At 44.1% G+C, this 27,704-nt stretch overlaps 1 protein-coding gene across 2 annotated transcripts in view; it reads right to left on the reverse strand.

Moving 5' to 3' along the window:
• The window catches only part of SAR1B (secretion associated Ras related GTPase 1B), a 52,478-nt gene that overhangs the window by 8,904 nt on the left and 15,870 nt on the right, over positions 1-27,704 (reverse strand). The window contains exons 1-4 of one of the 2 annotated variants that reach the window (XM_005557800.5): positions 26,607-26,704; positions 14,052-14,127; positions 11,051-11,170; positions 2,299-2,364 (exon numbers count right to left, since the gene is read on the reverse strand). In XM_005557800.5, the coding sequence (XP_005557857.1) occupies positions 2,299-2,364; positions 11,051-11,170; positions 14,052-14,109 (244 nt within the window). In that variant the 5' untranslated portion in view covers positions 14,110-14,127; positions 26,607-26,704. Of the gene's footprint in view, positions 1-2,298; positions 2,365-11,050; positions 11,171-14,051; positions 14,128-26,606; positions 26,705-27,704 lie in introns of those variants that run through there. The other variant, XM_073994256.1, reaches the window with a different exon arrangement.

The raw sequence follows: 27,704 nt of genomic DNA on the forward strand, positions 1-27,704 counted from the left end.
AGGAGTTGGAGACCAGCCTGGCCAACATGGCGAAACCCCGTCTCTACTAAAATTACAAAAATTTAGCCGGGCTTGGTGGCGGGCACCTGTAGTCCCACGCTGAGGTAGGAGAATCACTTGAAACCGGGAGGTGGAGGTTGCAGTGAGCTGAGATCCCACCATTGCACTCCAGTCTGGGTGACAGACTCCGTCTCAAAAAAAATTAGAAAATGTGGTGGTGTGTGCCTGCCCAGCTACTTGGGAGGCTGAGGTGGGAGGATGGCGCCTAGGAGGCAGAGGTTGCAGTAAGCCAAGATCATGCCACTGCACTCCAGCCTGGGAGTCAGAGCCAGACTCTGTCTCAAAAAAATAAGTAAATTAAAAAAAAAAAAATAAAAACTGTTTTACTCATAACAGAAAAGAAGCTCAAATGTTAATAATTAACTAAAGTCTATGAAATCATAAGAGTAGTTTTTTCCACAATGTAACTTTCTTCACTGACTTGAGTTGTATGACATATCTTTTTTTTTTTTTTTAAGAGACAGGGTCTTGCTCTGTCATCCAGGCTAGTTCACTGTAGCCTCAGACTCTTGAGCTCAAGCCATATTCCCATCTCAGCCTCCTGAGTAGGTAGGACTATCAGTGTCTATCGCTATGCCCCATTAATTTTTTAAATTCTGTGTAGAGACAGGGTCTTGTTATGTCGCATGGCTGGTCTCGAACTCCTGGCTTCAAGTGATCCTCCCAACCTCAGCCTCTCAAAGCGCTGGGATTATAGGCTTGAGACCCCACACCCAGCCATTATGACATGTCTTGAAAACAATATAGAAATGAAGTCTCAGACAAATTCCATTAGATTCCAATTCTAATAATCATATTCCAGAAATTATTTTGTGTATATGCCAGACAATTACATCTCTCAAATGTGCTTTCACTAGTCAGAACCATTTACAATCTTTTCAACTATATGTTGTATCAGGTCTTTAGAATGCCCACCAACTCGGTAATATTCATTAGTTATGACTTACTATGAGGTAGATGTTGCCACATACTTTTGGGGATATAAAAAATGAACAGGCCAGGTGTGGTGGCTCACACCTGTAATCCCAGCACTTTGGGAAATTGAGGCAGGAGGACTGCTTGAGGCCAGGACTTCAAAATCAGTCTGGGCAAGATTGTGAGACCCCATCTCTACAAAAAAATTTTTTAATTAAAAAAAAACAAAACAAAACAGGATTTTAGTCCCCACAAGTTTAATATAGGAGATAAGGCAGTCTTTCCAAACTTGTTGCAGACATGTACACAAATATACTAAGTGCTATGAAGTACAGCTGAGAGAACTCCAACTGAGAATGGCTTCCCAAGGGAGGTAGCAGGGCATATGCTGGGGCCTGAAGGGGTTACTCATGTGTGGATGGGGATGGCATGAACAAAAGCACGGAGATAGGAAAACACCAAGAAGGTCTGATTTGGTTGAAGTAAAAAGAATGGGAAGGGGAATAGTGGGAAATAAAGACCAGAAAAGTAGGCCAGGTGTGGTGGCTCACACCTATAATCCCAACTTTTGGGAGGCTGAGGTGGGAGGATTGCTTGAGCCCAGGAGTTGGAGACAAGCCTGGGCAACACAGTGAGTGAGACCCTGTCTCTATAAAATAATTTTTAAAAGCCCAGAAAAGTAAACTGGGAACAGATCATAGAGATCCTGAACGCCAGGTTAATGAGTTTGGCCTTTATTTTGTTGGTAATGAGTTAGCCACTGAAGGTTTTTTTGTTTTGTTTTGTTTGTTTGTTTTACAGAGCAGTAACATGTTCATAACATGATTATGACAGTGAGAGGTAGATTGAAGTAGAGAGAATGGAAGTTAATTTTACTCATACACTTTACCACCAAAAGCAATTCCGATTTGAAGTGGCCAGAAGTATCATGAAAATCACCCTTTGCTTTTAAAGCATTTATTGGGGAGTAATAATCCCTAAATTTTAAATCTACTCTGGCCTTGCGTGACTAGAATGAGATTTCATGCACTAGAACTAATGGCCACATTTTTGTTAAGTTAAAATAAAACAAAGTGACTGTAAGAGTAAGAGAATCTTACCTTGAACATGGCGAAACCCCATCTCTACTAAAAATACAAAAATTAGCCGGGCGCGGTGGCACATGCCTGTAATCCCAGCTGTTGGGGAGGCTGAGGCATGAGGATTACTTGAACCCAGGAGGCAGAGGTTGCAGTGAGCTGAGATTGCACCACTGCACTCCAGCCCAGGAGACAGAGTGAGAGACCCTGTCTCAAAAAAAAAAAAAAAAAAAAAGAATCTTACCTTGAACATGTCCACCCAGATCAAAAGTTGTAAACGTCATGCCAGCAATGGTCAGTTCTTCTGAAGCTAAATAAGATTTTAAAATATTTTTACAACATGAAAATCAGAAACCCATTAATAATGCTAAAAGTAGAGGTTACTCTTCAAAGACTTTCCTCCCCATCTAATTAGGAATAAATAGTAACTTCTCTTAGAAGCAAAATTTATTCAAAGACCCATGCTAACATTCTTAAATATCTGCCAGCCGTAATAAAGAAATTAATGTACTTTATGTTCTTAGCTCCCACAATTTAGCCTAAATATTTGTCCTGACATACTTATACTGGTCCAAGCAAGCATTAGGTCATAGCCTGTTCCTCTTCCTTATTTGAAGGTGTTTTTACCTTTCTCAGCATACCACAAGTTACTTCCTCCTTCCTTTGTTCTCCTCTGCCTCTTTTAAAAAGTTCTAAGTTGCTAGCCAATCAGGACAAACACAGAATGTGAGGTCCCATTCCGGCCAATGGAAACCGGACACAGCAGCAGGGTGGACGCATCACATTATAAATGACCCTGTCTCCTTTGTTCGGTGTACTCTTGTGGCAAAATTGCTGGCGAGTGTACCCTTTCTGCAGAAAGCAAAAATGGCCTTGCTGAGAAAATTAAATTTACGTTTAAGTGCTATTTCTTTACAGCACCAGGGAACAAGCATTTCTAACAATAGCTTATATGACTACTTAATGTTTGATTTACTTTTATGGTAAATAAGGTCAAATCAAACATTTAGGAACTGGTACAATAATACCTTTTTTGTAATTAGATATACACCAATTCATACTGACAATATAACAACTAATTGTAATATTCAGTTCTGGTATTCTACTCACCACAAATCCAACATTTATTTTTCCTTCTCTATTCTTCCTGCTGAAAATGTTAATCTATTCAGACAGTTATTTGCTATGAATTCAAGTAACTGTTCCAATCTAATAACTGTTCATATAATTCATCTTAAATGATACAGGTGAAATAATTTTCTCATGACTGACATAAGACAGTCTTTAATAACAAAAACAATTATCATAAAAAATTGTGGCCATTATTTCCATAACTATCTTTCTTCCTCCTCCATTCCACTTCTGGGACTTTAGTTGCAGGTTTGTTAGACTGCCTGATGTTGTCCCACTGGTCATCGAGGCTCTGTTTATTTTGCTTTCTGTCACTTTTCTCTCTGTGCTTCATTTTGGATAGTTTCTATTGCATTGAGTTAAGTTTAGTGGTCTTTCCTTTTGCAGTACTGGCACTATCTAATTTACTATTAATCTTATCCAGTGAAATTTTCATTTCAGGCTGGACATGGTAGCTCATGCCTATAATCCCAGACTTTGGGAGGCCAAGGTGGGAGAATCACTTGAGCCCAGGAGCTCGAGACCAGCCTGGGCAACACAGGGAGACCCTGTCTCGAAGGAAAAGAAAAGAAAGTTTCATTTCAAATACTGTATTTTTCATTTCTAGAAGTTTCATTTGATTCCATTTTATATCTTCCATTTCTTTCCTCATGTTTGTATTTTCCTTTAAGTCCTTGAGGACATTCATAACGATTGTCTTAATGTCTTCATCTGCTAATTCCATCATCTTTGTCACACTTGTGTCTGTTTCTACTGACTGAATCACACTTTCCTGTTACTTTGCATGTCTAGTAATTTCATATTGAGTGCTGGATTTTGTTGTAGTCCTTTGAAGAAGGTTGAACTTTGTTCTGACAGTTCACTTGCTTGCAGATCAGTTTTTAAGATTTGTTAGAAGGCTAAATGGGATTAAACAACAATGATTCCTAGCCCCATGAGAGCTCTAGTAATTATCTGGCCAACATATAATTGTTCTTTGACTAGGCTTTTGGAGTTTTACCCACTGCATACACAGATTGGTATTTGGCTATGTAAATTTCTAGAGTCCTTTCTCTCTAGAGGTCCCTCCTCTCTGGTACTCCCTCCTCTCTGTCCTAGCAAAAATATTCTAGTCCTGTTGGCCTCTCCAAATTCTGGTCTACATCTCCTCAACTCAGCAAGACTATTGGACTATGTTTGGGCATCCTCTCTTTGCACCATGGTCTGAAAATTACCTCTTGGCATAAAACTAAAATAGAGTTGTTTCCTTTCTCTCAGGAATCACAGTCCTGGGCTAGCTGTTGCCCAATGTCTGAAAACAGTTGTAGCATCTTTTTTTGTCCAGTTTTCTAATTGTGTACAGTGGGAGGGTAATTCCAGACCCAGTACTCTCTTATGGCCAAAAGCTCAAGTGCCCCATAATGACAACGTAAGTGTTAGTGTAGCTACTTTAGCCCAGAGTATTTTATCTTGTTAAGAAATTCTGGGCCGGGCGCGGTGGCTCAAGCCTGTAATCCCAGCACTTTGGGAGGCCGAGATGGGCGGATCACGAGGTCAGGAGATCCAGACCATTCTGGCTAACACGGTGAAACCCCGTCTCTACTAAGAAATACAAAAAATAGCCAGGTGAGGTGGCAGCGCCTGTAGTCCCAGCTACTCGGGAGGCTGAGGCAGGAGAATGGCGTGAACCCGGGAGGCGGAGCTTGCAGTGAGCTGAGATCCGGCCACTGCACTCCAGCCTGGGCTACAGAGCGAGACTCCGTCTCAAAAAAAAAAAAAAAAAAAGAAATTCTGGGGGCCGGGCGCATTGGCTCATGATTGTAATCCCAGCACTTTGGGGGGCCGAGGTGGGCGGATAACGAGGTCAGGAGATTGAGGCCATCCTGGCTAACATGGTGAAACCCCATCTCTACCAAAAAAAAAAAATACAAAAAAATAGCTGGGCGTGGTGGCAGGCACCTGTAGTCCCAGCTACTCGGGATCCTGAGGCAGGAGAACGGCGTGAACCTGGGAGGTGGAGCTGGCAGTGAGCCGAGATTGCGCCACTGCACTCCAGCCTGGACAACAGAGTGAGACTCCGTCTCAAAAAAAAAAGAAAAAGAAATTCTGGGCTGGGTGTGGTGGCTCACGCCTGTAATCCCAGCACTTTGGGAGGCTGAGGCAAGTGGATCACTTGAGGTCAGGAGTTCCAGACCACCGTTGGCAACATGGTGAAACCCTGACTCTACTAAAAATACAAAAATTAGCCAGGCATGGTGGCAGGTGCCTGTAATCCCAGCTACTTAGGAGGCTGAGGGAGGAGAATCACTTGAACCCAGGAGATGGAGGCTGCAGTAAGCCGAGATTGCACCATTGCACTCCAGCCTGGGCAACAGAGAGACTCTGTCTTAAAATAAAAAGAAATTCTGGGCTGGGCGAGGTGGCTCACGCCTGTAATCCTGGCACTTGGGGAGGCCGAGGTAGGTGGATCACTTGAGGTGAGGAGTTTGAGACCATCCTGGCCAACATGGTGAAATCCCGTCTCTACTAAAAATACAAAAATTAGCCGGGAGTGTTGGTAGGCGCCTGTAATCCCAGCTACTCGGGAGGCTGAGGTAGGAGAATCGCTTGAACCCGGGAGGCGGAGGGTGCAGTGAGCCCAGATTGCGCCATTGCACTCCAGCCTGGGGGACAAGAGCGAGACTTTGTCTCAAAAAAAAAAAATTATATGTGTAGATTGCCAAATGAATAAAATATTTAATACAATCTATATTCAAAGTCACTGTTCATAAGGAAAAGATAATGCTTAGATGTGGTTGGCAAACCACCTCTATGGTAATAATTCCCAAGATACTTTCTGCTTTATAAAAGAAGTCTGAATTTGACTATTTAAGATACAGAACACTGTTAACATCCCAGAAAGTCTCCTCTTGCCCCTTCGCAGTCAATCCCCATTTTCATCTCCAGAAGCAACCACTGATCTGAATTCCATTACCACAGGTTAGTTTTGTCTGTTCTAGAATTTCATATAAATGGTATCACACAGTAGATAACTTTTTATGACCGGCTTCAGCCACGTAGCATAATATGACTGAATGTATCAGTGGTTTATTCATCTTTTTGCTAAGTAGCATTCCATTATTTATCCATTCCTTTTCTGATGGACATTTGAGGTATTTCCAGTTTTTGGCTATTACAAATAAAATTTGTATAGACTGGGCATGGTGGCTCACACTTGTAATCCCAGCACTTTGGGAGGCTGGGTGGGTGGATCGCTTGAGCCCAGGAGTTCAAGACCAGCCTAAGCAACATGGTGAAACCCTATCTCTACAAAAAAATTTAAAAATTAGCCAGATGTGGTAGCATGTGCCTGTAGTTCCAGCTACTTGGGAGGTTGAGGTGGGAAGATCACTTGAACCTGGGAGGTCCAGGCTGCAGTGAGCCGTGATTGTGCCATTGTGCTCCAGTCTGGGCTACCAAGTGAGACTCTGACTCAAAAACAAAACAAAACAAAACCCAACTCACCACCAACAAATAAAGCTAGTATAAACATTTTTGTACAAGGTTTTTGGTAAATATATTTTCTCATTTCTCTTGGGTAAATAGGAGTAGAACTGCCAGATCAAAGGATATATGCAGGTTTTCACATATGCTTTTTTTTCCTTTTCAAAAAATTTTTTTTTTTTTTTTTGAGACGGAGTCTCGCTCTGCCGCCCAGGCTGGAGTGCAGTGGCCCGATCTCAGCTCACTGCAAGCTCCGCCTCCCGGGTTTATGCCATTCTCCTGCCTCAGCCTCCTGTGTAGCTGGGACTACAGGCGCCCGCCACCTCGCCCGGCTAGTTTTTTGTATTTTTTTAGTAGAGACAGGTTTTCACCGTGTTAGCCAGGATGGTCTCGATCTCCTGACCTCGTGATACGCCCGTCTCGGCCTCCCAAAGTGCTGGGATTATAGGCTTGAGCCACCGCGCCCGGCCTCAAAAATTTTTTCTTTTCCACACCACAACAGATCACATATGCTTTTGATTAATTAAAAAATATGAGTTGAAATGAATGTGAGCTGCAGGAAAGGCTGAGATAGCATCTGTTTTCCCCTAGTATCTAGAACAATGTGTGACATAAAGTAGGTGCTCAATAAATATTTGAATAAATGAAAGAGAACAACATCAACAAATTTAAAAATGACTTACACCTAATACTTAAGACCACTCTGTAGTCTCTTCCAGTTATGCTGGGTTTTTTTTTTTTTCCCTGTGTTTTTTGTTTTTTTTGAGATGGAGTCTGGCTCTGTTGCCCAGGCTGGAGTGCAGTGGTGCGATCTCGGCTCACTGGAACCTCCGCCTCCTGGGTTCAAGCAATTATCCTGTCTCCACCTCCCAAGTAGGTGGAATTACAGGCATGTGCCACTGTGTCCGGCTAATTTTTGTATTTTTAGTGCAGACGGGGTTTCACAATTTTGGCCAGGCTGGAAATTATGCTGTTTTTGCAGACGATTTGTCAATTTCAGGAAATCTTCCTTTTCCAACCTCACTAATTATTTTATAGATAAAATACTTTGTTTTGTTTTGTTCCATCCTCGTTCTTTGTTCTTTGAACATTTACTGAACTAATTACAATATTATCTACTTTTGGTCCAGTTCTCAATTTTATATTCATTATTAAGGCTATAGTTATTATTTCATAATTAATCTATAGATTAACTTGTCTATCTGATTCATAAAATTTTCACCTGTAAAAGTAAGGTCACAAGTTAAATTAGGTTTCTGTTTCTAATAATTTTCTCACTTTAATGTTAACTTTATTCTCAAATTCATTACATAACCTTAAATACAAAATGAAATTTATTAAATAATTTACAGAGTCAGTCAAGTGTGGTGGCTCACGCCTGTAATCCCAACACTTTGGGAGGCCAAGGCAGGTGGATCACTTGAGGCCAGGAGTTCAAGACCAGCCTGGCCAACATGGCGAAACCTGGTCTCTACTAAAAATACAAAAATTTGCTGCACTTGGTAGCACATGCCTGTAATCCCAGCTACTCCAGTGGCTCCAGTGGCTGAGGCAGGAGAATTGCTTGAGCCCGGGAGGCAGAGATTGCAGGGGGTCGAGATGGTGCCACTGCACTTCAGCCTAGGCAACAGAGTAAGACTCTGTCTCAAAAAAGGAAAAAAAAAAAATTTACAGTCATTATTAAAAAACATTATTTTTGGCCAGGCGCGGTGGCTCACGCCTGTAATCCCAGCACTTTGGGAGGCTGAAGCAGGCGGATCAGGAGGTCAGGAGATCGAGTCCATCCTGGCTAACACGGTGAAACCCAGTCTTTACTAAAAATACAAAAAAATTAGCCAGGCGTGGTAGTGGGCACCTGTAGTCCCAGCTACCCAGGAGGCTGAGGCAGGAGAATGGTGTGAACCTGGGATGCCAAACTTGCAGTGAGTTGAGATCATGCCACTGTACTCCAGCCTGGGCGACAGAGTGAGATTCTGTCTCAAAAACAACAACAACAAAATTATTATTTTTTTCCTTTTTTGGAGATGGGGTCTTGCTATGTTGCCCAGTCTGGTCGTGAACTCCTGGGCTCAAGCTATCCTCCTGCCTGTGCCTCCCTAAGTGCTGGGATTATAGGCATGAGCAACCACACCTGGCCCAGGGGGTCTTTCTAAAAAAACAAGAACACACAACTTATTTTTAAAATTGTTTTAAAACCTTCCATTTTTGGCCGGGTTTGGTAGCTCATGCCTGTAATCCCAGCACTTTGGGAGGCTGAGGCAGGCAGATCACCTGAGGTCAGGAGTTCGAGACCAGCCTGACCAACACGGAGAAACCCCATCTCTACTAAAAATACCAAAAAATTAGCTGGGCATGGTGGCACATGCCTGTAATCCCAGCTACTCAGGAGGCTGAGGCAGGAGAATCGTTTGAACCCAGGAGGCGGAGGTTGCGCCATTGCACTCCAGCCTGGGCAACAAAAGCAAAGCTCTGTCTCAAAAAAAAAAAAAAAAAAGACCTTTCAAGTTTTGGTTGGGCATGGTGGCTCACGTCGGTAATCCCAGCACTTTGGGAGGCTGAGGCAGGCGGATCACCTGAGGTCAGGAGTTCGAGACCAGCCTGGCCAACGTGTTGAAACCCCATTTCTACTAAAAATACAAAAATTAGCTGGGTGTGGTAGCGCGTGCCTGTAATCCCAGCTACTTGGGAGGCTGATGCAGGAGAATTGCTTGAACTCAGAAGGCAGAAGTTGCAGTGAGCCAAGATCATGCCATTGCACTCCAGCGTGGGCAACAGAGCGAGACTCCATCTCAAAAAAAAAAAAAAACTTTCAATTTTTTTGGCATTTTTTGTTCTTTAGAGACAGGGTCTCACTCTGTTGCCCATGTTAGGAGTGCAGTGGCACAATCATAGCTCAATGAAGCCTTGAACACCTAGGCTTAAGTGATCCTCCTGCCTCAGCCTCCCAAGTACCTAGGACTACAGGTATATGCCACCATGCCAGACTAATTTTTTGTTTTTGTTTTTGTAGAGATGGAGTCTCCGTATGTAGCCCAGGCTGGTTTTAAACTCCTGGGCTCAAGTGATTCTCCTGCCTTAGCCTCCCAAAGTGCTGGGATTACAGACATGAGCCACCATACCCACCCCTGTTTTAAAACGTACTGTGTGTCGATGTATACCTTGTTTTCTTTAGATTAATTCTGTGGTGTAAATTAGATATTGTTGAGGTTATTAACACTAGAAAAATAACTGGTTAATAAATTCTGTTACCAGTCATATATAAAACTATAATGTATCTACTGAATTAGTGCTTAAAATAGTTCAAGGTGCAGTGGCTCCCATCTTTAATCCCAACACTTTGGGAGGCAGAGGCAGGCGGATCACTTGCACCTGGGAGTTCGAAGGGTGAGCTATGATCATACCACTGCACTCCAACCTACATGACAGAGCAAGACCCTGTCTCTACATAAATAAAATAAAGTAATATGGCTTTAAAATCTAAAAGAAGGCTGGGCGCAGTGGCTCACGCCTGTAATCCCAGCACTTTGGGAGGCCGAAGCGGGTGGATCATGAGGTCAGGAGATCGAGACCATCCTGGCTAATACGGGAAATACAAAAAATTAGCCGGTGTGGTGGTGGGTGCCTGTAGTCCCAGCTACTCGGGAGGCTGAGATAGGAGAATGGCGTGAACCCAGGAGGCGGAGCTTGCAGTGAGCCAAAGTCGTGCCACCGCACTCCAGCCTAGGCGACAGAGTAAGACTCCGCCTCAAAAAAAAAAAAAACAAAAAAAACAAAACAAAACAGAAAGAAAAAAAATTCAGGTTATGTAAACAAGGCAATGGTGGACTATTTACTAATCATGTCACAATCCCTCAGCAACAACTTTTTAATTCCTCAAGCTAGAGAAGGGAGTACTAGCTGATAAAAAGGTATGAGTACTAATTCAAGATCTAAATATACTCCCTGGGAACCAGGTCACCCATAATTTATTATTTTAGGAACAGATCAAATCACTTGATCATAATTTATCTACCAGAAAATGCCCCCAGAACAAAAAACTTGGCCAGGTGCAGTGGCTCATGCCTGTAATCCCAATACTTTGGGAGGCTGAGAGAGGCTGATCACTTGAGCTCAGGAGTTTGAGACCACCTGGGGCAACATATTGAAACCTGGTCTCTGAAAAAATAGAAAAATTAACTGGGCATGGTGGCACATGCCTGTGGTCCCAGCTACTTGGGAGGCTGAGGCAGGAGGATGGCTTAAGCCCAGGAGGCAGAGTGAACTGTGATCATACCACTGCACTGCAGCCTGGGCAACAGAGAAAGACCCTGTCTGAAGCAAAACAAAACAGAACACTTTTGGTTAGTGCTTATGACTCAGCATCATTTGATCAAGTATCACATTGTATATAGGAATATACTTACTGGGATGTAATGTTGGGACATGTTGTCCAAGTCTGTCATCTTTTAGCATGTGTAGCAATGTTGTTTTTCCTGCATTATCCAATCCAAGAAATACTAATTTACCAGTTTTCTTATATAATCCTGCAAAGCAAGAGCTATGATTGGTCAAAGTGATATCTGACACTAATTATCCAAATGAATTTAAATTTGGCTTGGAGTTCTAAACCTATTTTCAGTTTTTAAAAAGCTATTTTAAATCTATTCATGGCTGGGCACTGTGGCTCACATCTCTACTCCCAGCACTTTGGGAGGCTGAGGCAGGCAGATCACCTGAGGTAAGGAGTTTCACACCAGCCTGGCCAACATGGTGAAACCCTGTCTATACTGAAAATACAAAAATTAGCCAGGTGTGGTGGCATACGCCTATAATCCCAGCTACTCAGGAAGCTGAGGCAGGAGAATCACTGGAACCCAGGAAGCAGAGGTTGCGGTAAGCTGAGATCATGCCACTGCACTCCAGCCTGGGTGACAAAGTGAGACTCTGTCTAAAAAAATAAATAAATGAAAATAAAATAAATAAATCTATTCATGATTTGGGACTTCAGATAATTATAAAACCAAACTTCAACCCAGTCAATAGAATATGTGTGTTGCCTTAACATATCTACAATGCCAAAATGCTGATTACTTTAATTTTAGAAGTATCAATCAGGTATTGATTGACAGATAAATTGATAAATAGAAAAAAGGCAGCATTGACCAATTTATAATAGACTGGAATTGAACTGCTAAATTTCATATTGAACTTAATTAATTTATTTAGAGACAGTGTCTTACTCTGTTGCTCAGGCTGGAGCGTAGTGGCATGATTACAGCTTGCTGCAGCCTCAACTTCCTGGGCTCAAGTGATCCTCCCACCTCAGCCTCCTGAGTAGCTGAGATTACAGGTGTGCACCACCATGCCCGACTAATTTTTGTATTTTTTGGTAGAGATGGGATTTCACCATGTTAGCCAGGCTGGTCTTGAACTCTTGGCCTCAAGCGATTGGCCCACCTTGCCTTCCCCAAAGTGCTGGTATTATAGGCGTGAGCCACATGCCCAACCAAACTTTATTTTTCCATGTTTAATTGTCTAACCTCCACAGAACTGCATGTGAGCCAGCCACCGCACCTGACTGAAATAAACAAACTTTTAAAGACATTAGGCAATTATAATTTCAGGCCATCCGTTTTCTAATAAATTCATACTAAAATAACACCTAGTCCTTTGTCCATGCTTAAGTCTAAGAAGTAAATTGTTTGATGTCCTAATCTTTTATTTTTGGGGGGAGAACTATATATATATTTTTTATCATTAAGGAATCTACTTCTATGACTATCACTACTATGAGTGTCATGAAAAAGTAATTTGCCCAAGATTACATAATTTAAAAGGGATGCAATGAGTAACTCAACATATTTGTATGATTACAAAGCCCATGTTCTTTTTTTTTTTTTTTTTTGAGATGGAGTCTCACCTGTGGCCCAGGCTGGAGTGCAATGGCCTGATCTCGGCTCACTGCAACCTCTGCCTCCCAGGTTCAAGCAATTCTCCTGCCTCAGTCTCCCGAGTAGCTGGGACTACAGGCACGTGCCACCACGCCCGGCTAATTTTTTGTATTTTTAGCAGAGACGGGGTTTCACCATATTAGCCAGGATAGTCTTGATCTCCTGACCTCGTGATCCACCTGCCTCAGCCTCCCAAAGTGCTGGGATTACAGACGTGAGCCACTGCGCCTGGCCTTAACTATTCTTAACTATTGCTTCATATATAAAGAGGCTCAACACAATAAGCACTATTATATAAATAAAACAAAAGGAGATAACTATAGAGAACAAAGGCACAATATTACCTAAAAACTGTAGCAAGGAGGCCGGGCACGGTGGCTCACGCCTGTAATCCTAGCACTTTGAGAGTCCAAGGCGGGTGGATCATTTGAGGTCAGGAGTTCAAGACCAGCCTGGCCAACATGGTGAAACTCCATCTCTACTAAAAATATAAAAAATTAGCCAGGGATGGTGGTACATGCCTGTAATCCCAGATACTCGTGAGACTGAGGCAGGAGAATTGCTTGAACCAGGAGGCGAACATTGCAGTGAGCTGAGATTGTACCACTGCACTCCAACCTGGGCGACAGAGCGAGACTCTCTCTCAAAAAAAAAAAAAGAAAAAAAAAACCACAAAAAAAACTGTAGCAAGGCTGGTCACAGTGGCTCACACCTGTAATCCTAGCACTTTGGGAGGCTGAGGTGGGTGGATCATGTGAGCCCAGGAGTTCAAGACCAGCCAGGCCAACATGGCGAAGCCCCATCTCTACAAAAAATACAAAAATTAGCCAGCATGGTGGCACACACCTGTAGTACCAGCTACTCAGGAGGTTGAGGCAAGAGAATCGCTTGAACCTGGGAGGTGGAGGTTGCAGTGAGCTGAGATCACGCCACTGCACTCCAGCCTGGGCGACAGAGTGAGATTCCATCTCAAAAACAAACAAACAAACAAAAAAAAGACCAGCTTGGGCAACATAGCAAGACTCTGTCTCTATAAAATTAAAAAAAAAAAAAAAAAGAACTGCTGGGTAAAGAAGTCTCATTTAGCATATTATAAACTGCTATTTATGGTGTACAAGCTATTTTATGGAACATGCATTTTAATAATAATCCTGTAAGGATTAAATGACATAAAGCATTAAAGCACATAGGTAAACTAGCTAATGAATGGTAGATATTTCTGTTAGTAATATTCCTAACACCTTAAGAGGTAGGAATTATTACTGCCATTTTACAGATAAGAAAACTCAGGCTAAGGTGAAAAAAGTAATTTGCCAAAGATTACTTAATTTAAAAGCGATACAGTGAGTAATTGAACATCTATGTATGATTTCAAAGCCCATATTCTTAACTATTCTTAAGAGACTTGACACAGATAAGCACTATTATATAAGACCAAAGGGGATAACTATAGAGAATAAAGGACCACCATTACCTAAAAACTGTAGCACACTGCTGAAACCACTGTAAATCCAATCAAATATGAAGGACATATCCAAATCTGATAGGGTCTGAAAAAAAAGAGTTTTTAATTTAGTAGTCAACATTAAACACCAATATACATTAAACGCCAATACTGTTAAACACCAACTCTGAGTAGATAATCCTACAGCAACCTTACTACAAAGAGTTGCACACTCTTATCCAAGCTGGTCTAATATGATCTATACTGTGCATAAAAAACAAAATGCGGGCCGAGTGTGGTGGCTCATGCTTGAAATTCCAGCACTTTGGGAGGCCTAGCTAGGCAGGAGGATTGCTTGAGATTGGGAGTTCAAGACCAGCCTGGGCAGCATGGCGAAACCCTGTTTCTACAAAAAAATAAAAAATTAGCTAGGCGTGGTGGTATGCACTTGAAGTCCCAGCTATTTAGGAGGCTGAGGTGGGAGGATCACTTGAGCCCAGGAGGTTGAGGCTGCAGTAAGCCCTGATCAAACCACTGCACCCTAGCCTGGGTGCCAGAGTGAGACCCTGTCTTAAAAACAAAACAAAACAAAAACCCAAAATGACATTAAAATATCAAGTAGAAACCATTCTTTGTCCATTAAAGTAGCAAAATGAAAAAGAATTATAACAGCCAGGACGAGAAAGGATGTGGTAAAAGAGGCACATGTGGTGGCAGCATAAATTGGTACAAAATCAATTAGGCAATAGTATATCTGTTAATATTATTTGACCCAAGAATTCTACCTTTAGAAATTATCTTAAATATAGGCCAAGTGCAGTGGCTCACGCCTGTAATCCCAGCACTTTGGGAGACTGAAGTGGGTGGATCACTTAAGGTCAGGAGTTTGAGACTATCCTGGCCAACATGGTGAAACCCTGTTTCTACTAAAAATACAAAAATTAGCTGGGCGTGGTGGTGCGCTACTGTAGTCCCAGCTACTCCAGAGGTTGAGGCACGAGAATTGCTTCAGCCTGGGAGGCGGAGGTTGCAGTGACCGGAGATTGTGCCACTGCATTCCAGCCTGGGTGACAGAGTGAGACTCGTCTCAAAAAACAAAAACAAAAAAGGAAATTATCCTAAATATAGAGGCTGGGTGCGGTGGCTCACACCTGTAATCCCAGCATTTTTGGAGGCCGAGGCAGGCGGATCACTTGAGGTCAGGAGTTCAAGACCAGCCAGGGTGGCAACATGGTGAAATCTGGTCTCTACTAAAAACATAAAAATTTGCTGGGTGTGGTGGCGCGTGCCTGTAATCCCAGCTACTCAGTAGGCTGAGGCAGAATTGCTTGAACCTGGGAGGCGGAGGCTGCAGTGAGCCGAGATCGCGCCACTGCACTCCAGCCTGGGCGACAGAGCGAGACTTCATCTCAACAACAACACAAATTAGCTGTTCATGGTGGGTAGCGCCTGTAATCTCAGCTACTCGGGAGGCTGAGGCACAAGAATCACTTGTACTGGGGAGGAGGAGGGTGAGCCAAGATTTCACCACTGCACTTCAGCCTGGGTGACACAGTGAAAGAGTCTCAAAAAAAAAAAAAGGAAATTATCCTAAATATAGAAAAGTTTCAAGATATGTATCACAAATGTTACTTAAGAAAAATTTTAGGCCGGGCGCAGTGGCTCAAGCCTGTAATCCCAGCACTTTGGGAGGCCGAGACGGGTGGATCACGAGGTCAGGAGATCGAGACCATCCTGGCTAACACGGTGAAACCCCATCTCTACTAAAAAATACAAAAAACTAGCCGGGCGAGGTGGCGGGCGCCTGTAGTCCCAGCTACTCGGGAAGCTGAGGCAGGAGAATGGCGTGAACCCGGGAAGCGGAGCTTGCAGTGAGCCGAGATCCGGCCACTGCACTCCATCCTGGGCGACAGAGCGAGACTCCGTCTCAAAAAAAAAAAAAAAAAAAGGAAAATTTTAGGCTGGGTATGGTGGCTAGCATCTGTAATCCCAGCACTTTGGGAGGTACAGGCAGGAGGATTGCTTGAGCCCAGGAGTTCAAGACCATCCTAGGCCACATAGTGAGACCCTGTCTCTACCAAAAATGAAAAAAAATTGAGCTGGGCATGGTGGCTCATGCTTGTAGTCCCAGCTACTTGGGATGCTGAGTTAGGAGAATCCCTTGAGCCTGAGAAGTCAAGACTGCCGTGAGTCAGGATTGTACCACTGTACGTCAGCCTGGGCAACAAAGAAAGATCCTGTCTCAAAAAATAAAAAAAAATACTTTATAGTATATACGGCCTATGAGGTATTTATCGAACCTCATTGTGGGTGGTTGGGGAGAGGGAGGAAGAAAAATAGGGAGAAGAGAAAGAGGAGGAGAAGGAAGATTATATTAATAAAGTAAGTTTCCAAGTCTAATTATATCTGTGTGGAAAAAAAGACTTTTTCTCTTTATGTTCGTCTTATTAGCAATTGGTTCCAGGTGGTAAATTTCTGGGTGTTATCTTTCAAATGTAATCATATTATCAAGTTTTTTTTAAAGAGACAGGGGTCTCACTATGTTGCCCAGGTTGGTCTCAAAGTCCTGGGCTTAAGCCATCCTCCCACCTGTGCCTCCCAAAGTGCTGGGGATTACAGGCGTGAGCCACCATGCCTGGCCATTACTGAATGGTATAAAAAATCTTTTAAATCATAGTAGAAAATTCAGTATTTACTTGATATATCGCTTGATAAACCGATACGGTAATATGGAAAATAAGAGGGAAAAAAGCCTCTTAAGAAAGATCACATCCCAGCCTGGCCAACATGGTGAAACCCCATCTCTACTAAAAGTAAAAAATTAGCCAGGCGTGGTAGCACACGTGTGTAATTCCAGCTACTACAGAGGCTGAGGCAGGAGAATTGTTTGAACCCAGGGGGCGGAGGTTGCAGTGAGCCGAGATTGTGCCACTGCACTCCAGCCTGGGTGACAGAGCGAAACTCCGTATCAAAAAAAATAAATAAATAAATCACATATATAAAAATATACTTTTGATCAAGCGTGGTGGCTCACACCAGTAATCCCAGGACTTCGAGTGGCCAAGGCAGGCAGATCACTTGAGGCCAAGAGTTCAAGACCAGCCATGGCCAACATGGCAAAACCCCAACTCTACTAAAAATACAAAAACTAGCTGGGCGTGGTGGTGCATGCCTATAATCCTAGCTTGTCTGGTGGCTGAGGCACAAGAATTGCTTGAGCCCAGGAGGCAGAGGCTGCAGTGAGCCGAAATCTAGCCACTATACTTTAGCCTGGGCGACAGAGTGAGACTCCGTCTCAAAAAAAAAAAAAAAAAAATTATACACACACACTCTCTCTCTCTCTCTTTCAGGGTTGGGTGTGGGAGCTTATGCCAGTAATCCCAGTTACTCAGGAGGCCAAGGTGGGAGGATCACTTGAGGCCAGGAGTTCAAGACCAGCCTGGGTAATAAAGCAAGACCCCTGTCTCTACAAAAAATAAAAAATTTGCTAGGCATACTGGCACGCACCTGTCCCAGCTACTCAGGAGGCAAGAGGATTGCCTGGGAGGCGGAGGTTGTAGTAAGCTGAGATTGTACCACTGCACTCCAGTCTGGGTGACAGAGTGAGACCCAGTCTCAAAAATAAAAAATAAAAATAAAATAAAATCACTCCAGCTCATGACTCTGACAAGTAATTCCTTCGCCTCCCTCATATCCCATATCCACTCATCCCTAGTCCTATCAATTTCTTTCAGTGAAGACTCATGCTTTCTTTGGTTCTCACAGGAACCACCTGGTCAAGAAACTTATGTCACACTCCTAAACAACCATCTTAACCTCAAAATTTGTCTCTATCCTTCTTTTTTTTTTTTTTTTTGAGACGGAGTCTCCCTCTGTCGCCAGGCTCGAGTGCAGTGGTACAATCTTGGCTCACTGCAACATCCGCCTCCCGGCTTCAAGTGATTCTCCTGCCTCAGCCTCCCGAGTAGCTGAGATTACAGGTGCCAGCCACTATACTCAGCTAATTTTTGTATTTTTAGTAGAGACAGAGTTTCACCATCTTGGCCAGGCTGGTCTTGAACTCCTGACCTTGTGATCCACCCGCCTTGGCCTCCCAAAGTGCTGGGATTACAGGTGTGAGCCACTGCACCTGGCAACACATATTACTTTCTTACTTGCAGCTTTCCCTAGGTCAAAGTAAACTGCTTACCATTCACTGTGGATAACTCATACTTTGCCATCTTAACACCTTTGCCCTTATGCCTGTAATCTCAGCACTTTGGTGCTTAAAGCAGAGCAGAGCCTATCTCCAGGATTCATAAAGTGTGTGACCTTGGACAAGCTATACATTTCTTCTGAAAAATCTCTCAGGGTGTATAAAGATCAAATGAGGTAAAATGCATAAAATAAGCCTGGTTGTTGTTATTAAGAAGTGAGGCAGCCGGTTACAGTGGCTCAGGCCTGTAATCCCAGAACTTTCGGAGGCCGAGGCAGGCAGATCACGAGGTCAAGAGCTCGAGACCATCCTGGCCAACATGGTGAAACCCCATCTCTACTAAAAATACAAAAATTAGCTGGGCATGGTGGCGCGTGCCTGTAGTCCCAGCTACTTGGAAGGCTGAGACAGAAGAATCACTTGAATCCAGGAGGCGGAGGTTGCAGTAAGCCGAGATCGCACCACTGCACTCCAGCCTGGGCAACAGAGCGAGACTCCATCTCAAAAAAAAAAAAAGAAGTGAGGTCAGGTGCGGTGGTGGCTCATGCCTGTAATCCCAGCACTTTGGGAGGCCGAGGCGGGTGGATCATATGAGATCAAGAGTTCGAGACCAGCCTGGCCAACATGGTGAAATCCTGACTCTACTAAAAATACACAAATTAGGCCAGGCACAGGGGTTCACTCCTGTAATCCCAGCATTTTGGGAAGCTGAGGTGGGTGGATCATCTGAGGTCAGGAGTTCAAGACCAGCCTGGCCAACATGGTGAAACCCTGACTGTACTAAAAATACAAAAATTAGCCGGGTGTGGTCGTGGGCCCCTGTAATCCCAGCTACTCAGGAGGCTGAGGCAGGAGAATTACTTGAACCCAAGAGGCAGAGGTTGCAGTGAGTGGAGATTGCGCCACTGCACTCCAGCCTGGGTGAGAGAGTGAGATCTCAAAAAAAAAAAAAAAAAATTAGCCAGGCGTGGTGGTGCACATCTGTAGTCCCAGCTACTCAGGAGGCTGAGGTGGGACGATTGCTTGAGCCTCGGAAGTAGAGATTGTAGTGAGCCAAGATCGCACCACTGCACTCCAGCCAGGGTGACAGTAAATGGGGTAAGAGGTTAATACCCCATTTACTCTGAGGCAGTGAGGAGAGATTCCTGTTTCAAAAAATTTCAAACGGTAAAAAACTAAAATCATTTTTTTAAAATGTGGGAAATGGGATAAGGGAAGGAGATTTTCTCTCTTTTTTTTTTTTTTTGAGACAGAGTCTTGCTCTGGCGCCCAGGGTCGATCTCGGCTCACTGCAACCTTCTCCTCCCAGGTTCAAGCAATCCTTCTGCCTCAGCCTCTCGAGTAGCTGGGATTACAGGCAGGCACCACTACACCTGACTAATTTTTATATTTTTTGTAGAGACTGGGTTTCACCATATTGGCCAGGCTGGTCTCGAACTCCTGACCTCAAGTGATCCACCTGCCTCGGCCTCTAAAAGTGCTGGGATTATAGGCGTGAGCCACTGCACCAGGCCTGGAAGTGAAATTTTCTTCTCAAAGAGAGTGAGGCTTGAGTATGATGATAAACTGAAGAGAAGGAGCTAGTGGAATAGAAGAAGTTATAGGGAAGGAAGGAACTAACCAAAAGCGACAAAGTCCCAAGAGGAGCTTGGACTGAGAGCATATCTCTCTGTCTAAGATTAGAAGGAAAGATGGCCAGAAAATTTGTGGAGGTGGTGAGAATCTGACTCCAAAAGTGAAGGGGTATAGAGAATTTTTGAGGAGCAGAGCAAGCATTACAATAGCTACTGTGGGGAATGAATCAAGTTAAGAGTGCCAAAAAAAGCCAAGGACTCAGTTGGAATTGAAACTCAGGCATTCACAGCAGTGCCAATCTGCTGATTTACAACCTTCCACCCTCCACTAGCAGTGCTCAACATGGAGTGACTAGAGATTAGAATATCCAGGATAGAAATGAAAAAGGACAAGGGGAACAGGATTTTGAGAGTACTAGTGAGAGGGGCTGTAGGGATCTGATCAGAAGTTCAAGTTGAGTGGACAAAGGTAAAGAAAGGTAGTATACAGACATGGGGCGGTGATCAAAGGCAGGCTTCTCACAGAACAGAATTGGGAAAATAGGGTAGAAAAACTCTCTAAGCCAAAAACAGAAAAGGGTGAGAGAGGTGAAAGGTGGGCCAGAATTGTGCCAGCAAAGTGGAAGAGAATATAGGGGGTTCAAGAATTCAAGAGAAGTTCAGGGTTGGGTGGTGGCAAACTCCAAGGCCTCGTTCTGGCATGGACAGATAAAAAAAAAATGAAGGTGAAAGATACTGGAAGCCAGGCTAGAGGGTACACTGTCCACATTGACAGGCAGTGTAATCACCTGGAAGACTGGAGGGTACTGATACAGACTGTGAATCAAGTGGCAAAGTCCTCATTGAAGATGATTGTTGGTAAGTGAGAGCTAAGGAATGGTGAAAAGCCTGGGAAGAAAAAGGATTTTTGCATAAGAATGGTACCAATTTGCTGTTGTAAAATTTGTCCCAAGAGAGATAATCTAATAAGACACAGACAAACTCTGCTTTAGAAGATAATAATATATATATTTCTTTAAAATTGTGGTTTCGGCCAGGCACAGTGGCTCACACCTGTAATCCCAGCACTTTGGGAGGCCGAGGTGGGTGGATCACCTGAGGTCAGGAGTTCCAGACCAGCCTGGCCAACGTGGCAAAAACCCCATCTCTACTAAAAATACAAAAATTAGCTGGGTGTTGTGCCGCACGCCTGTAATCCCAGCTAACCAGGAGGCTGAGGCAGGGGAATCACTTGAACCTAGGAGGTGGAGGTTGCAGTGAGCCGAGATCGAGCCACTGCACCCCAGCCTGGACGACAGAGCAAGACTCTGCCTCAAAAAAAAAAAAAAAAAAATTGTGCTTTCTAGGAATGTTAAAACAAACTAGGAGTAACTAGAAACAGAATTAACTATTTTTTGTTGTTGTTGTTTTAAGTAGAAGTAAAAATGCCCAACTAAGAATAAAAGTTACTTAGCTGCAAACAGATACCTGAGCCCAGAAAACAGGTTACACAACACCATGAACACACTATTAAGACATGTGAAGAGCAAAGGTCAAGAACAAGGAAACATACACACGTCAGCAGATTTATTTATTGCACCAATACCAAACAGGAAAAGTCTCTATGCAGATTAGAAAAGTGATCTACTCAAGTAACATGAAAATCAGTGCAAAGGATGTAATGGAACAGAATCTCAGATTACAAGTAACTTCTTAAAGCCTTGTTCCATTAAACTTATATGGATGGCTCATTTAAATGAAATATCCTGGATACATAAATCCATAGAGTAAGTATATTAGTGGTTGTCAGACTGAAGGAAGGAAAAATGGGGAATGATTGCTAATGGGTACTGGGTTTCTTTTTGGGATGATCACATGTTCTGGAATTAGATAGTGGCTATGTTTACACAACATTGCGACTATACTAAAAACACTTAATTGTACAATTTTGAAAGGTCGATTTTATGGTTTATCAACTATATCTCTTTTTTTTTTTTTTTTTGAGACGGAGTCTCGCTCTGTCGCCCAGGCTGGAGTGCAGTGGCCTGATCTCAGCTCACTGCAAGCTCCGCCTCCCAGGTTCACGCCATTCTCCTGCCTCAGCCTCCCGAGTAGGTGGGACCACAGGCGCCCGCCAGCTCGCCCGGCTAGTTTTTTGTATTTTTTAGTAGAGACGGGGTTTCACTGTGTTAGCCAGGATGGTCTCGATCTCCTGATTTTGTGATCCACCCGTCTCAGCCTCCCAAAGTGCTGGGATTACAGGCTTGAGCCACCGCGCCCGGCCCTATCAACTATATCTCAAAAAAGCTATTACAGAAAAAATTTTAAAGCAAATTTTAAAAAGCTTATATGGCATTTAATATTTAAAACTGATTTACATGAATAATTACACGAAACCATTTACTTCTTTTTTTTTTGTTTGAGACGGAGTTTCGCTGTCGCCCAGGATGGAGTGCACTGGCGTGATCTCTGCTCACTGCAAGCTCCGCCTCCTGGGTTCACACCATTCTCCTGCCTCAGCATCCCGAGTAGCTGGGACTACAGGGACCTGCCACCACGCCTGGCTAATTTTTTGTATTTTTAGTAGAGACAGGATTTCACCATGTTAGCCAGGATGGTCTTGATCTCCTGACCTAGTGATCCGCCCTCCTCGGCCTCCTAAAGTGCTGGGATTACAGGTGTGAGCCAGTGCGCCCAGCCACTTTTTATTTTTTTGACAGAATCTCCCTCTCACCCAGGCTAGAGTTCAGGAGCATGGTCTCTGCTCACTGCAGCCTCAATCTCAGGGACTCAAGCAGTCCTCCCACCTCAGCCTCCTGAGTACCTGGGACTATAGGCATACGCCACACTATGCCTGGCTCATTTACTTTTTAAAACCACATATTAATGGCCAGGCACAGTGGCTCACGCCTGTAATCCCAGCACTTTGGGAGGCCGAGGCGGGCAGATCACCTGAGTTCAGGAGTTTGAGACCAGCCTGATCAACATGGAGAAACCCTGTCTCTACTAAAAAAACAGAAATTAGCGTGGTGTGGTGGCGTATGCCTGTAATCCCAGCTACTCAGGAGGCTGAGGCAGGAGAATCGCTTGAACCTGGGAGGCAGAGATTGCAGTGAGCCAAGATCATGCCACTGCACTCCAGCTGGGGTGACAGAGCGAGACTGCGTCTCAATAAATAAATAAATAAATAAATATTTAGTTCGTGACCAGCTTTGGCAACATGGAAAAACCACATTTCTATAAAAAATACAAAAATTAACCAGACGTGATAGCATGCACTTGGTGACAGTGAGACCCTGTCTCAAAAAAAATAAAAAATAAAAAATACACATTAGTTCTAAGGGTCCTGTGGAAAAAAAAAAAAAAAAAAAAACGCATAAGATGACAAAATACAAATACCCAAAAAGTACTGCTGGGAGAAAATAAGGGACAAAACAGTCTAAAGAGGCAAATATGACATTGGAGTATGACTGTAGAATCAATGCACTAATAACTTTGGGATGCAAAGCATGGTAATGCTGTGGTGAAATGGATGTAGTAACTGTCCTAGAATACAAATATCCAGGTTGAGCACAGTGGCTCATGTCTGTAATCCCAGCAATTTGGGAGACCAAGGCAAGAGGATCACCTGAGACCAGGAGTTACAGACCAGCCTGAGCAACATAACAAGATCCCATCTCTAAATAAAAAAAAAAATTTTTTTTTGAGACAGAGTCTCACTCTGTCACCCAGGCTGGAGTGCAGTGGCACAATCTCGGCTCACTGCAACCTCCGCCTCCTGGGTTCAAGCAATTCTCTGCCTCAGCCTCCCAAGTAACAGGGATTATAGGCGCCCACCACCATGCCTGGCTAATTTTTTTGTATTTTTAGTAGGAACGAGGTTTCACCATCTTGGCAGGCTGGTCTTGAACTCCTGACCTCGAGATCCACCCGCCTCGGCATCTCAAAGTGCTGGGATTACAGATGTGAGCCACCATGCCTGGTACAAAAAAATTTTTAAATTACCTGGGTATGGTAGCAAGAAACTGCAGTCCCAGCTACTCAGGAGGCTGAGGCTGGAGGATTGCTTGAGCCCCAAAATTCAAGCAGTGAGCTATGATCACACCACTGCATTCCAAACTGGGCAACAAAGTGAGACCCTGTCTTTTTTTAAAAAAAAAAAAAAGGATGAACTGGGCATGATGGCTCACGTCTGTAATCCCAGCACTTTGGGAGGCTGAGGTGGGGGATCACTTGAACACAGGCGTTTGAGACCAGCCTGGGCAACATGGGAAGACCCCGTCTCTACAAAAAAAAAAAAAAAAATTCCAAAAATAGGCCAGGTGTGGTGGCTTACGCCTGTAATCCCAGCACTTTGGGAGGCCAAGGCGGGCAGATCATAAGGTCAGGAGTTCAAGACCAGCCTGACCAACATGGTGAAACACCATCTCTACTAAAAATACAAAAATTAACTGGGCGTGGTGGCGTGCACCTGTAATCCCAGCTACTCAGGAGGCTGAGGCAGGAGAACCGCTTGAACCCAGGAGGCAGAGGTTGTAGTGAGCCAAGATCATGCCACTGCACTCCAGCCTGGACAACAAGAGCGAAACTCCATCTCAAAAAAAAAAAAAGTGTAGAAATATACCTATAGGAGGACACAATGGCTCATGCCTGTAATCCAAGAACTTTGGGAGGCCAAGCCGGAAGGATCACTTTAGGTCAGGAGTTCAAGACCAGCTTGGCCAACATGGTGAAACCCCATCTCTACTAAAAATACAAAAATTAGCAGGGTGTGGTGGTGCACGCCTGTAATCCTAGCTACTTGAGAGGCTGAGGCAGGAGAATCACTTGAAGCCTGGAGGTGGAGGTTGCAGTGAGCCTGGAACCATTGCACTCCAGCCTGGGCGATAGAGCAAGACTCCGTGTCAAAAAAAAAAAAAGAGATACTAATACAGCATTCTAACTTGTAAGCTTCAAATGATGTGGCAATAATTTTCATTTCTTTTGCTATTTCTTTTTTCTTTCTTTTTTTTTTTTTTTAGCACCAGTGTCCTTTTCTGTCAGCCAGGCTGGAATGCAGTGGCATGATCACAGGTCACAGGTCTTGACCTGGCTTCAAGCAATCCTCCCATCTCAGCAGCGAGTAGCTGGGACTACTGGCTTACTAGCCAGAGCCATGCACCCAGCAATTTTTTTTTTTTTTTTTTTTTTAGAGAGAGAGACTGGGTCTTGACATGTTGCCCAGGCTGATTTTCATTTCTGTTAGACTCATCTTTTTTCTTAATTCTTGCTTGAATTTCCATTCCAGTATAATAATGAGAGTCAAAGGAAGGTTAAAAGGTACCTTATTTAAAACTGCTAATCTTTATAATTACTGACAATGCATCTCTGATATTTCTAAAATGAAGACACCTTCCTTTTCTACAAACTCAGAAAATGCCAATGAACGATCTTAACATTTTTTAAGTTCAAAACATTTTGGTGACAGACATAAGTCTACTGAAAGGTACAATAGTAGATATTCATGTTGCTTTGCTATACTGGCACTACCATTTATTTGTCATCTGTAAAATGACAGCTAGTGCCTTACTCATAGTAGTCAATAAATGTTCCTTTTCTTTCCTTCTTTCATTGTTTCAATGCGACTTACTCTTCACTGATATTTTAACACAGAATATAGGATGTCTTCAAAGATACTTGGTAATATAGAGGCTGATGTAAGAACACACAAATAAATAGTAGGTTTAATTTTTCAAGTTAAAAGGACTTCTTCACCTCATTTTGTCCAATGTACCAAACACCTTAAATTGCTGACGAATTTGGTTCTTTCAGCTAACAATGTCAAAGTTTTAGCTGTTTTAAAACAAATTTTTATCTTGGAAAAGTTTCAACACCTTAAAAATCAGCACAGTGGCCCAGTGAGGCGGCTCACGCCTTTAATCCCAGCACTTTGGGACGCGGAGGCGAATAGATCACCTGAGGTCAGGAGTTGGAGACCAGACTGGCTAACATGGCGAAATCCCATCTCTACTAAAAATAGAAAAATTAGGCCGGATGCGGTGGCTCACCCCTATAATCCCAGCACTTTGGGAGGCCGAGGCGGGCGGATCACGAGGTCAGGAGATCGAGACCATCCTGACTAACATGGTGAAACCCCATCTCCACTAAAAAATACAAAAAAATTCGCCGGGCATGATGGCGGGCGCCTGTAGTCCCAGCTACTCGGGAGGCTGAGGCAGGAGAATCGCTTGAACCCAGGAGGCAGAGATTTCAGTAAGCAAAGATCGTGCCACTGCACTCCAGCCTGGGCGACAAGAGGGAAACTCTGTCTCAAAACAACAACAACAAAAATTTTAAAAATAAAAATAAAAATCAGTACAGTTCTCTCAAAACTGTATCTTTTTTCCACTCAACTGGAACTTTGGGCTACGGAAAACGTTAACCAGTACTAGTAAGGAAGCTCAATTTGCCTCTACACTAATTGGGAGCGCTGAAAACACAAGGCCGCGTCATAGCCTCTTCAGCTGTCAGTGAGATCCGCCACCTTCACTTTACCAGCTAAGGAAACTGAGGCCGAGGGAAAGGAAGGGGCTTGCTTGCAGCCATCTCGTTCTTTCCTGAAAAGACCAGCGTCTGACAGCAGCAGTGTTCTGCCCCGAGGACTATCAGACGGCCCCGCGGAGTATGGATGAGACCTGTCCTCCCTCGTGCCGCCTAACCCGGGGTGAAAAACAGGCGCCCCTTCACGCAGTGCCACAGGCAGGGACCCAGAGCAGGTCTTGGCCCTAAAAGTGCGCCTTCTAGGGGATCCATAGCTGCTGCCCGCCGGTCCTCCCAGAAGGAGGGGCTGTCACTCACCTGCGACTGGAGAGAACGCAATCCCCTGCTTGGCGTTGGCCGTACACCAGGAGACAGAACTGCAAAGCGCGATGGCTGCCGTGGCCACAGTTCGCATCAGCCCCTTCCGGGCCGGCGGGTGCCTCACTAGCGACAGTCCGCAGGACCGCGTCGCCGAGCGCCCTAGGTTCCGCCACCTGGCAGTATTGCCGCCAATTCCCCAGCTGAGCGAGTCTGCTCGCATCCCCTAACGCCGCCCGGGTCTCCTAGCCGCCTGGTCTCCCCACACCCACCCGCCCGAAGGGATTTTAGGGGCCTGCGTGCCTAGAAGGGAACACCCCGTGCCTCCCCAGGGGAAATTACTTTTGGCTTTTTTTTTTTTTTTTTTTTTTTGAGACGTTGTCCCGCTCTGTCTCCCAGGCTGGGGTGCAATGGCGCGATCTCGGCTCATTGCAGCCTCCACCCCCTGGATTCAAGCGATTCTCCTACCTCAGCCTCCAGAGTAGCGCAAACTACAAGCACCCACCACCACTGTCTGGCAAATTTTTTTTTTTTTTTTGAAACGGAGTCTCGATTTTGTCGCCCAGGCTGGAGTGCAATGGCGCGATCTCAGCTTACTGCAACCTCTGCCTCCCGGATTCAAGCGATTCTCCTACCTCAGTCTCCTGAGTAGCTGGGAGCACAGGCGCGCACCACCATGCCCGGCTAATTTTTGTATTTTTGGTAGAGACGGGGTTTCACCATGTTGGGCAGGCTGGTCTCCAACTCCTGACCTCAGGTGATCCGCCCGCCTCGGCCTCCCAAAGTGCTAGGATTACAGGCGTGAGCCACTGCGCCTGGCTACTTTTTGTATTTTTAGTAGAGACCGGGTTTCAACATGTTGGCCAGGCTGGTCTCAAACACCTTAGCATAAGTGATCCACCTGCCTCAGCCTCCCAAAGTGCTGGGATCACCACCGCGCCCTGCCTAAGATACATTTTCAAAGTACACGTGTTTATTGAATTCATTTTTTTTCTTTTTATTTGTGCTTATTGAATTCAGTGATTTACACACTGTAGCTATGTACCAGATAAATGCTGGTTATTCGGCTTTTATTCAGCTGGTTATTCAGTTGTTTTA

This window comes from Macaca fascicularis, chromosome 6 (genome assembly GCF_037993035.2).
Source record: "Macaca fascicularis isolate 582-1 chromosome 6, T2T-MFA8v1.1".
Lineage (NCBI taxonomy): Eukaryota > Metazoa > Chordata > Mammalia > Primates > Cercopithecidae > Macaca > Macaca fascicularis.